At 39.5% G+C, this 12,868-nt stretch overlaps 1 protein-coding gene across 5 annotated transcripts in view; it reads right to left on the bottom strand.

The window, feature by feature from the left end:
- Window positions 1-12,868, bottom strand: part of LOC109919785 (LSM14A mRNA processing body assembly factor) — an 82,072-nt gene that overhangs the window by 22,968 nt on the left and 46,236 nt on the right. For 2 of the 5 annotated variants that reach the window (XM_048605610.1, XM_048605609.1), the window contains exons 2-5: window positions 12,519-12,682; window positions 7,980-8,112; window positions 2,989-3,111; window positions 952-1,119 (exon numbers count right to left, since the gene is read on the bottom strand). In XM_048605610.1, coding sequence (XP_048461567.1) covers window positions 952-1,119; window positions 2,989-3,111; window positions 7,980-8,112; window positions 12,519-12,682 — 588 coding nt within the window. The remainder of the gene's footprint in view (window positions 1-951; window positions 1,120-2,988; window positions 3,112-7,979; window positions 8,113-12,518; window positions 12,683-12,868) is intronic. The other 3 variants (XM_048605613.1, XM_048605612.1, XM_048605611.1) reach the window with 2 other exon arrangements.

The following is a 12,868-nucleotide window of genomic DNA, read 5'->3' as shown; positions in this document are numbered from 1 at the left end:
ACACAAAAAGTCTCAATTTTAAATCCATAGAAGCCAAAACAACCCTTCACAATTGTACTTATATTTGTTCAAGGATCAGTAACTTAAAGCTGCTGTCTTCAAATTGGACCACGATTCCTCTCATATCTTTGAATGCTTCTTAAAATTGTCTAATCTAAAGTGTGTGTTAGCCTGTAGGAAAGAGGATAAAATTCATAACATAAATGTAAAACTACACAACTGACTGGGAACTATGACTTAGCCTAGTTTACTGCTGAGGATTTATCACTAGCCAAAAATAAAAGGACACAGGGGAGGTGGCAATACAGTTGTATTGTCACTGGATTTATTATCCAGTTACCCATGCTAATGGTCTGGAGACAAGTGCTTGACTCTCACCATGACAGATGAAAAAATCTGAATCAATGATATCTGAAATTTAAAACTAGCCACTACATAAAACATGCAACCATCGTCAATTATCATAAAAACTCCTAGTTTCAACCATGTCCTTCAAGGTTATTCTTACCTGGCCTGGTCTACGTGTAGCTCCACACACATAACAACGTGTTTGTCTTGTGACTGCCATCTGAAATGGCCCCAGCAAGCCAGTCAGTTCAAGTGTCAACTAGAGATGGGCAATAAATGTTGGCTCAGCCAGTGACACCCACATCCCATGAGCAAATTGAAACAAAAAGAAACCAATGCACTTGTTAATTGCACACTTCTGCTGACAAGGTGAAAGTGCACGACTCTATTCATTTAGAACAGAATAGAATCATTTCACAGCCGATGAACCTTCACTTGATCTCTACTGTAGATAGTACTGTTATACAGCAGCAGTGTACCAAATTTTTGCACATTTCAAACAGATAAAGCGGAGGAGCATAAACACAGGCAATGACTAAGCATTTGGACCAGTTTGTTTGGTTTAGACTGCAACTATCTATTGGACATGAACTCAATTCTTACCTTTTCTTGCATCATGAGAATCTGTTGGTTTGTGATGGTGAACGGACGGCAGAGGTCTGGCTAACACAGGACTCCTCCTGCCCACGGGGGCCTGAGAAGTATTTGTCTGCACTGCTTGTTCCATTGTTGGACTTTTCCTCATTGAATCCAGTTTTGGGCTTGATCGGCCTGTAAAAGAATGCAGCAAAAGCTACATTACAGATAGCCAGACACACACAAGTGGTACACTGCAAACATTTGTAGCTAAGACAGTTGATAGCTAACAAGAGGCTGAGTCTGCAAGGTTCCAGAATGACAATTTCCAAATCTATAAATACAAGTTTCATTCACCTTAAAGGCTTCACCACTTGAACACAGATCTGAGAAGTTAACATCAGTTTTCCAAGCTGCAGCCAATGTCCATGAGGAGCGAGTCTCAGAAACATATGAACTGTCTGAAACAGGTTCTCGCTTCTCAGTCCAAGAACTCCCATTCCTCCTTTCCCTCTGCATACAATATATTCATCATACAGTACTACTTTCATCGTGGTTAACAGAAGGGAACAATTCAAAAACTGTCACCCAAAAGGTTTTGGGGTCTGGTGGTTACAATTTTAAAACGGTGGCTGTGGGACTACACAGAAGTGATACAGAAGGAGTGGTATGACCAACTCTGTCAAAAACTGCAGATAAGTAGAGGAGGAAGAGGAGAGAGGAGAGATTGTTTATTAGGATCAGTGTCACATAAGATGCCATTGTGGCTTTCATGAGCACAGTTTCAATGCTGCAGCAGGTCAGAAGCCAAGAGTGGGGAAGTTCAGACATGAAGAAAAATTGGCATGAATCTGGGAGTCCAGATACTGGAGAATTTGAACAAAGTGTGGCTTGGGCTAGGAGGGTAGATTGCAAAATGGGATGTATCAAAAGTGGATTTTTTTTTTGAAGGCAGTAGACTTGAAAGGTGGAGGATACATAGAAGAATTAGGTTTTGCTTTATTCCAAAAGCCAACCTAATTAAGAATAAAGAATTGCATTTTTCATTTCAAAAGTACAGGATAGTAAGCCGGAAGCCAGGAACACTGCCTCAGATCAAACATTATTCATTGCAGGAAATTTCCATTTCTAAAGCCTCTCGTGCAACAAAACTAAACATCTCCCTTGCTCCCTTATCGCAGTCTTAAATTCTGGCTTTTTCATGAGATCACACCCCTGCACCTAGTCAACATGATCATAACACTCTGCACAAGTCCTGTTTTAGATGGGATAAGTCATTATGCACAGTGTGGGACTTTACACTACGATTTGTTCTAACTGCTCAAGTCCCATTGTTAGTTGATCTTATGAACTACCTGACAAAATTAAAAGCTGGAGAAGTTTAACAATGGTACAGTTAACTACAGTTATGGAAACTCAACTGCATTTGCAATCTCAGGGGACAATCCATCTCATCCACCTGCAAAAGATTAACTTGCTATACATTAAAAAATAGACATAATGCTTCTTGGAATGTATCAGACAGTTAAGTGTGCTGGTTTCAAACAATACTTAGGCTTTACAAACCTAAAAGCTCTCAAATTTACTCCTGCATTTTATACTGAGCTAGCTAATTCCGAACAGAGATTTCAATTAACACTTGGGGTCTTCAGTTAGGCAGGAGAAAAGCAAGTAAAAGCAGGATTCCCATTACCAATTTCAAGCCAATCATCCCTGTAATAGATGCAGGTGACATTAGGGTGAATACCAAGATCATTATTGAGAGATGTGGCTGAAGACTTTGTCATGAACCACATTGGGCAAAATAATTAAGAAAACTCAGCCCTTGAAAACCCCAGCAAGAAAAAGCATACACGTGTGAAAGGTGGTCAGTTTATACTGATCACTTCAAAGGGCCTTGGTGCATTTTCATAATGCTCATTTCAGATACTGCAGGGGAGACTGCAGAGTTGGAAATATAAAGCAACTTTGATAGATGCCCTTTCTCTCAACTCTTCAATGGATACTTTCATCGCATAATTTTACAGTTACTTTCTTTTAATTTCAATATGTTAAAGACTTTACCCTGAAAAGCTAACTGCAATTTCAGTGAACCTGTATCGGGTTTGGCGGTCGAAGCCAGTGAGCTGGTCTGTGTAAGTGATGCGAAGCTGGTTTTGTTGCTGTTGAAAGATGACGAGGGACCTCCTGTTCGTATCCAGTAACAAAAACAAGGGGAAGAATTCAAAAAAAGATAAAACATTACAAAGATCCTGCCATCACTGCCACATCAGAATCCATTAATACAGTCAATAAAAAGCAAAACACCCCTCCTCCACTTGACAAGACAAGCTTTCTTAAGAATTATTTGTTAAGCTCTAAAACTTCCATTTGCAAAGGTAAAATCTAGATTCAAGGATTACGAACTCTCAACTATCAGACACAAAACAATGATATCGTATCCATGCTTTGAAGCTTTGAACTGAAATACTTCTCACAGTCTGAAGGTTATATTTGTATTATTAGCCGGGAAAATTACAAAAACAGGGCTTTAAAGAGATTTGGGGATGGTGAGTTTCACAGACCAAACTTCACTTCTCGCTTGCTGTTACACAGGCAAATAAAAAGTCTAACAATCTATGATCACTCATCTACATCAAAATGACAAGTTTCAAACTCCTTTGAAAATGCCAAGGTGAACTGGGCCAAAATATGGGGTGCAGAGGCTGCTTTATTTATGAATGAAGATTTTAAGTTAGGTGTCTCAATTCCTTCAATAATAATAACTTCCTAGATACTATGGAATTTCAGGAAGAACAAATTCTGAACAGGTGCATCAAAATGCAAATGCTGTTTGCCACATCAGTTATAGAAAATATTCAGATCACCTTCCTTGACAGATGGTACTGTAGAAGGTGGTTTTTCGATTATATAACCAAGTTATTTTGCCCCTGCTCAATGTAGAATCCATCCCACTGGTCATTTCCAAAGAGAATATGGCAACCTCTGCACAACTATTCACCCTGAGAAGGTGGGTAAGAACTGGAGATCAAAGACAGTTCTAAACTCACGTAACCAAGTTAGGAGGTGTGTGAAACAGCCTTGTTCGTAGAGTCAGAGCACAGAAACAGACCCTTCGGTCCAACCAGTCCATGCCGAACATAATCCCAAACTAAACTAGTCCCACCTGCCTGCTCCTGGCCCATATCCCTCCAAACCTTTCCTATTCATGTACTTATCCAAAATAGAAATTACTACTCAAATGAGTGGACGATTGCTATGGTTGATACCTCTGGATTTGCCAGACCCTATGATTAGGACAGTCTTATTGGTCCACACACATGAAGCATCATCGCTTCAATTCCAACGTTGGTCAATTTCAGCCAGAGCTATAATGTCTCTCTGGTGGTTTGGGGGAAGGTGAGGAACAAACAACTTAGCCAGATACTTTTACAAATGACTGCAAATGTAGATTTACACCTGCAAATGGATTGTTTTCAACAGTAATGCCCTCAAAGACGAAGGGGGCTTGATAGTATTCACTACTTTGGTTTCAATATGAACAACAACCACTTAATTAAACTTCAAGGGTTATCACATCAACGAAACAGTGAAGAGGGAAAAGAAATGGAAACAAAATAGTTAGGTTTAACTCGTGTTGTCATTTCAAAGCAGATTTAGTTTTACATAACTGAGGGCCAATGACACCATCACCCTGACCGTCACTACAGAAAATGAAAGACCCAAGAACAACATATCTGAAACTCTCCAGTTACCATTATTATAATTATCCTCTGGAAAAAATGGTAATGTCAAACATTCAATGATTGGTTGAAAATAAATAATCTGCGTAAATATCATGGGCTAAAAAAAGTACGAAAAAACAAAACAGAATTAACCCTGGTATTGATAATTAGATGAGGATCTAACATTATCAGGATCCAAAGTTCAACAATCATTATGTTCTCTCTACAGAGGCTGCTACAAACCTTATTCCCAGCATTTCCTGTTTATATTTCAGGCTGCCAACACACACAGTATTCTGCTTTTCATTTACAATTTATTAATTGTGCAGATGAGAGATTTAATCCTTAAATCTTCTTGATGTACATTCTAATTTAGATTCTTGTTTTGAGTTCGACAGCTGGTAGCTGCTATGAGATCTGTCTGCTGACAACAAATAGCAGAGGTGAGTTCTGCAGCATCTCATAGAAGAATGGGATAATCTGTAGTGACAAACTCCAGTCAGCAATCACAAAGCATTGAAGTAAGCTCCAATATCTTGGCCAAGTTCTGCCCAACTCCTAAATCTAAGTTTTAAACTAGCTATATAGATATTGCTTCAATTCCAGTCTAGTCGCTATTTTTTACATATCAAATATGTTTCTACTTCATGGATTGTGGAATCTAGGACAAAATTCAAAATTTGTTGATGGTATCAAATCTGGAGGTTTAAGGATGACATTCATTGACTATAACAGAACAAAGATAGATTAGCAGAATTGGAAGATAAGCAAAAGATGGAACTTTATATGTGGAGCAGGAGGTGTTGAATCTTGGCATAAGGGATAGACAGTATCAACTTAACTGATACAGTTCTACAGTGTACACTGTTCTTTGAAGGTGGCAGGACACAGTTTGTAGTTAGCCAAACATTGGAGGTCCTCAGCTTCATAAACAGAGGCAGAGAGTACAAAAGCTGGGAACTTATATTGGACCTGAACAAAGCTCTGGTTAGGCCATAAATAGGTTATCACACTTGAAGAATGGTGGCATTCTTTGAGAGGTTACGTGGAAATTGACCAGGATGCTTCCAGGGACGGTAGATTTTAGCAACAGTTAGTTTTGTACATCAGTCTGTTTGCCTTGAGGCGAAGGAACTGGAGGGACATTTGACACATTATTACAGAGGAATAAAAACTGTTCCCATTACTCGATGACGCAGCACAAAAGAACCCACAAGTTCAAGATGTTGGACACTGATGCAGTGAAAAAATGAGTGGTAATGACCTTGGGATTCTCTGCATCCAGATGGTGGTGGAAGCAGAGAAGAGTAATCCCAAAAGGAATGAGACTAACTGGATTTCTTTATAGGTACATGGATTTGATCAGCCAAGTAACCTCTACGTCATAAAGATTGCCTTTGAAACTCAAGTCCTACATGGGAACGTTTCAAAAAGTACACTGGAGAATTGACGAGGTCATATGGCTGCAACATAGGGGAACACACTCTCTGTGTGTCAATAATGAATTTTAAACGTTTAGGCCTGAGCTGAAATGATGAATTCAGTCAGCTATTCAAATGTGAAGACATCACTGTCAAGTCCAGTTGGGTTTTCACCTGACACCATTCAAGTCCCCTCAAATTCCACTCAAGATGTGAGATTATCTGCCTTAACAAATAGAGTGGATTACAGTCAAGAAGTTGCAGAGCAGATGGCTTTGCAATTTCATCCGATAACTCCTATGATAACTACTCACATACAGGCAGTCCCCAAGTTCCATTCCTGAGTACAGTCCTAAGTCGATTTGTATACAAGTTGGAACTCAACACAGCACAAAATAGCCATAAGTATGAATGAATGTTTACATGTTGGATCTTTAAAATAAATACTTTTAATGTGGGATTTCAGTCCTAAGTAATTCACAAGTTGGATGTTTATTAATCAGCAGCCACCAATAATTCCAGATTAGAAAGAAGGCCATCTCATTGGAATAATTGCTGAATTAGTGTTCAAAGTCTGCAACTGAAGCCAAGGGATCAAGAATCCCTGGACAGTAGCCTCACTGTCACCACTATTCATATTTTACAGCAGTTCAAAAAAAATGGAGAACCCTTAAAACACTGCAAGACTGGGACTCCTTCCTGCATAATGCTGAAGATAATAAGCATGTCTTGAATGGGCATGCATCACATGCATTACAGAGGTGGTACTAAGCCACAAAAATATATTAACTCTTCCAGTTAATTATTTGGTCTTTAATTCATTTGTTTTGTTTGGGTTGGATTGGAAATGAATTTGGGGAAAAAAAAAGGTAGAATGGGGATAATATTACTCATTTACTAATCCAGAGGCCCAGGCTAATAGGGCATAAGGTCTGAATCTCACTGTGACAGCTGAACTTCATATTCAACTAAGAAAAATGTGAAATTGAAAGTTAGTTCCACTAATGGTGCCATGAAATGAACATGCTGTAAAAACTCAACTAACTCATTAATTTCCTTTAGGGATGGAAATTGGTCATCCTTACTGGTCTGGGTTGCATATGGGTGATATTTAACTACCCTCCACAATGGCCTAGCAAGCCATTCAGTTCAAGAGTAATTCTAGATGAGCAACAAATACGGACCTTGCCACATCCTTTAGAAGGATAAGAGAATGAACAGATAAATGCTTATTGCACTATCTGGCCTGTACAAACAAAATGATTTCCTGTTCTGAGGGAAAACTACAAATCTTCAACAGTTAACACATCATAAAATCAATGAATCCCATTTTCCAAACTTCACTCTCAACAATTGCTAATATACCTCAACTCAATTCACTGCACAACTCCAAGAACGTAAATGGGATTGTTGTCAAGTGAAGGATAACTGTGGCCATTCCTTCACAGTAACAATATATGGAAAACAAAGTAAGTTTTCACCCGACATATACTTGGACCTGTTCATTGGCATCAGACACAATACTGCTGGTAAAAATGATTGCATAGGCATTTATATAACACGCTGAGGTGACTTAAAAAATAATTAATCTTATTTTTTAATCTTAAATGTGGTCACTTCAGAATATCCGTACACAATAGCCCCCTGACAAAAACAAAATACACGATCAGTTTTTGATGGTGCCAACCAAGAGATAACACCAGAACATATCTGCTCTTCAAATAATGTCAATGGATCTTTTAGATCTACCCAAGGGGACATACTTGGCCTAAGGTTTGAAAAAGGAGAACGGCCTTGACAATGCAGAATTTCCCTTGTGCCACACGGAAGGAAGCAGCAGCAGTGGGAGGAATCATTTCGAATGAGGATGACATTTTTATTTACTAACTTGCTACAAATTAAAACTTACCAACACCAACCGCATTGTACTGCTGCGTCACTAGTGGGCTTGGCCCAAACTGGCTATACGCTGGCATTCTGCTGAATGGTGGATAGGAACCCACAGATTGGAAAGAAGAGCTTGAGGAGGAGCCAAGTGAAGACTGTGAAGGCAAAGAAACAAAAAAATGCAGTATTATAGCCATGGAGTGCTGAGGAATCATTCTATAGCTTGCACACTCCACTCTCCTTCTCCAAAATGTTCAATTATTTCACGGCCAAGTAGTTTTCTGTGAGGAAGCTTTTGTTCTGAAGAACAAAAAAAATTTCATTTAGACAGGTGCAGATTAAACAAGGACAATTAGCACAAATCTGTCAAGGAACAGTTGTATCTAACTTATGAATCAGTGGTGGGTGGGGGGGGAATAAAAGACAGCCCACACGTTTAATGAGGTCTATACAGATTTTAGCAAGGCTCTGACAACATTCTACATTGCAAACTGGTCAGAAAGTCAAATGCTCACGGGATCTAAGAAGGAGTAGTAAGCTGGATCCAAATGTTCCGTGATAGATGGCGACAGCAAATGCAATGGACAAAGAATGATTTGAGACTAAGATTGTGACACAAGATTCAATCTTAGGTCTCTTGTGATCATGGTAAACAGCAATGACTGGCTTAACTGTAAGGGAGATGATTAGGCAACTTGCAAACAATACAAAAGAATATAGACTGGAAGAAGGTATCAATAGATTGTCACTTTCCTACACATCTCACCAATGTTAATTCAATCTGAAAAAAAGTGTAGATTAATTCATTTGAGGACAAACAAGGCAAGGGAATGCACATTAAATGGTAGGAATTGGAGCAGTTCAGGGGAAGAGAGGAACAATGAAGTTCAGGTTTGTAGATCCCTGAAGGTAGGGGAGGTTGACATACAGGATTGCCTCTTATTTGCTGAGGTCAAGACTGCAGTGTAAGGTGGTTTTACTGAAGCTGTATAAGACATTATAACAAAAACACTGATGATAGAGATGTGAAATTAAAAAAGAATTGCTGGGAAAAACTCAGCATGTATGGCAGCATCTATAAAGGAGAGTGAAATACAAGTTCCTGATAAAAAAAATTTAGCGTCAATTAGGCCCCAGTTGGAGTACTGCAAGTATTACAAGATAGATATGAAACCACTGGTCAGAACAAGAGTGAAATTTGAGAAGATGCTGCCAAGCATCAAGAGTTTTAGCTATGAAGAAAAATTGAGTAGCTTTACATTGTTCTGGAAAAAACAAAGAGCTGTACAAAATAGTAAAATGTCTAAATAAGGTAGATAGGAAAGACCAGTTTCCCTGGGCAGAGGGATAATGTTAACGAAATAAGGATTAACGTAATTAAGGTAGGGGCTCTTATCTGGACAATGACCTGTGAACACATGAAAAACATCTTCCTGATGAAGGTGGTGGGTTAGAGAGTTAGGAATAATGTGTTTGCAATGTTTCATTTTGTTTAAATCCAAAACTAAATGAAGATGGGCTTCTGGTCTCCTTCAAATGAACAAATGTTGAATAGTCAATAACCATGGGACATAGTTTTAAACTAATTTGGAAAAGAATTAGAGGGTGAGAGAGGCCAGAACTCACTAACTGAAGGAATGATGAAGGGGAAAAAAAAACTTCCAACAACCAACAACTCCAGAAGCGGACACTATCTGGGACAAAGCAGCCTACTTGTCTGGCACACATCAACAATCATTTACTCCCTCAATACCAATGCTCAATAACAATATTTTGTAGCATCCACAAGTTGAATTGCAACAATTCAACACATCTCCTTTTACAGGACTTTCCAAACCCATGACCACTACAATCTAGAAGGGCAGCAGGTTCTGGGGAACATTACCAACTTCAGAAAATTTTCAGAAGAAGGGTCCAGACCCAAAACGTCAGCTTTCCTGCTTCTCTGACACTGCTTGGCCTGCTGTGTTCATCCAGCTCCAAACCTTGTCATCTTAAACTGAATAAGTGTTTTTTTTTCCCAAGCGTATGTATTGATTGATTCGATTTGATATATGACACAGAAACAGGCCATTAAGTCCAACCAATCTAGGCTAATGTTTACAATCCTTTCAATTTGCCTCTTAATTTCTCATGTAAATCTCCCATTAGAACCATCTATTGATTCATTTCTCCCACAGAATCCTTCTTACCTTCCACTTAAATATAACTGTACAGTTCACATCAAATGTTCTTCATAGTAGTGAGTTCCACATTCTTAGCACTGGGTGAAGTATCTTCTGAATTTCCATTTGGAGTTCTTAATGACTATCTTGACAATGGACCAAATGAACTGTCGTCTATTTTCTACTTCTAAGTTAGTAAACCTGCTACAATCTCAGCCAAGATTAGTCACCACACATAATGATTACAAAGAACAGTGGGAGGTACAGTTAGAAGCTACATGTAACATATATATAGAAGAAAAAGTCTGAGGGTTGACATAATAGATATTAAGGGAAGTGGTGAGTTCATAAGTGAAAACATCTCAACGTTTATGTTGTGAGAAAGTCCAAAACTAGGGCTCATAGAAGTCAATAATAAATCAATTAAGGAACTTGGGAGACATATCGTTACCTAGGATGTGGAACTCGGTGTTTTTATTTGGCGTACTTGGGATGCAGTTGTATTTAAAAGGAATGTCCACAGCATTTAACCAACATCCACGGCATTTAACAAACTTAAGGAATATCACTAAAGGGTACAAACTTTAAAAATGGTTTATTACGTTTGAGAAATTCACAAAATTTAACAAAAAGACATGACAATCTTTAGCCCTGAATTGCATTGATGCTGCACCCAGTGGTGCCTCAAGATGGCACCAGTGAGCTCCCGATCTGTGCAAACGCTATTTGAGAGATGCACGAAAAGTTAAAATCACAGCAGTACCATCCCTATCAAATAAAACCAGAGAATAGAAAGGACTAGATTCAACCTCAGACCTATGCCGATTAGCTCAACATACATGCTATATCCGATCCCAAATACATCAGACCATTTTCAAAATCTACAACTGCACAATGTCAAAAACAGTGAGAAGGTCAAAGTTGTAGGACGCGGCAAGGTGGCTCAGTGGTTAGCACTGGTGCCTCACAGCGTCAGGGACCCAGGTTCGATACCAACCTCGGGTGACTGTCTATTTGCACATTCTCCCCGTTGTCTGCGTGGGTTTCCTCCAGGTGCTCTGGGTTCCTCCCACAATCCAAAGATTTGCAGGCTAGGTGGAATGGCCATGCTAAATTGCCTGTAGTGTCCAGGGATGTTTGGGTTAGACATGGGGAAATACAGGGTTAGGGGAATGAGTCAGGGTGGGATGCTCTTCGGAGAGGCAGTGTGGACCTGTTGGGCCGAATGGCCTGTTTTTTGCACTGCACGGATTCCACGATTTTCTGACGACTTTTGCCAAAAATTGTAGGTCTTTATTGCCCACCTTAATTTATGAATAATCATCTACTTTTCCAAGCTTCTGCCTCCACAAATTAGACACTTGAGTGCATGAACACAAGCTGCCAAACATGTACACAAATACAACTGGATATATATGGTCACAGACACACAGTCTGTTAAGTGATGGATCTTAATTCATATTTGACCTATGCACCGAATATATTTCTGAAAATTATTAGTGACATATAACAATCATCTTGTACGCAAACAACATTAGCTGACAATATGAAAGTCTTGAAAAGACTTTCCAAACTTTTTAAAATTATCTCTCATAAACAACTGCTGTTACTTTGGAGGTTGTAGGGGAGGAGGGAAAACGGGTGTTGTTGCATTCAAGGGTAGGAAAGAACAGTCAGAGCAACCTATTTCTCATGTTTAACACCTAATATGAGCACTCAAGTGCAGTTTTTCCATAAAACCCAAGGAAAGCTCAAGAGTTAACTTTGATCCAGAGCAAAGCACAGTGCAGATTTTGAGTAAAGATTGCTTACACTGCCCAATGGGGCAGGTTAGCACCCCTGTTGTGACAAGGGCTTGCCTGTTATACAAGCTGTGATGGAACAGCCATCACTTGCCACTTGACTGTCAACTTAAGAGGCCAAAACCACAAGAGCCAATTCATCCCTAACTTCAAGCCATTGAACCTTTGCTGGGTACATTACGATTATTAGGTTGCAGCCATCAATATTTTCTTCTGGGCAGTCCAAACAATACAAGTTGGCCACTGGACCCAAAACGTTAATATTGCTTTCTCTCCACAGATGCTACCAGACCTGCTGAATTTTGCAAGCAATTTCTGTTTTTCTTTCAGATTTCCAGCATTCACACAGTTCTTTGTTTTACTTTAATAGAAGTAGGTTGACAGGCTGGTTTGATCAAAACAGCATCACAGCCAGCCCATTCTTGTACTCAGTTGACTGCAAACATTTTTTTCAGTGGGGGAAACTAGACAGCCATTGGAAACAGAAATCCCAGACAACAGTAAATCACTCACCAGCCCCAGCTCACCAGAGATCAGTGATTTCAACCTCCAACACAGCAGCTGCCATCTTCCCCACAGATCATCTCAACTCACCTGAACAATAGCAGGATCCTGAGGCAGAGAACACTGAGGCTTTGGTGGCTCACACACTGTGAGATCTTTGATATCACTGCCCCGGAAGATGATGTACTCAAACACTTCATCACGAGGTGGTATTGGTCTGTCCGTAGGCCTATCCTCTGTCCCAAAAGAACGAACTGCAAGACAAGACAATAGCACACCCATTATGGTAGAGCTTCTCACACTATTTACAGCACCAAGTTAAAACAAACTGACTCTTGAATAAACAAGATAAGGTGTAGAGCTGGATGAACACAGCAGGCCAAGCAGCATCAGAGGAGCAGGAAAGCTGACGTTTCGGGCCTAGACCCTTCTTCAGAAAA

Source organism: Rhincodon typus, chromosome 15, assembly GCF_021869965.1.
Source record: "Rhincodon typus isolate 14 chromosome 15, sRhiTyp1.1, whole genome shotgun sequence".
Lineage (NCBI taxonomy): Eukaryota > Metazoa > Chordata > Chondrichthyes > Orectolobiformes > Rhincodontidae > Rhincodon > Rhincodon typus.
This window is presented reverse-complemented; position numbering and strand designations above follow the sequence as displayed.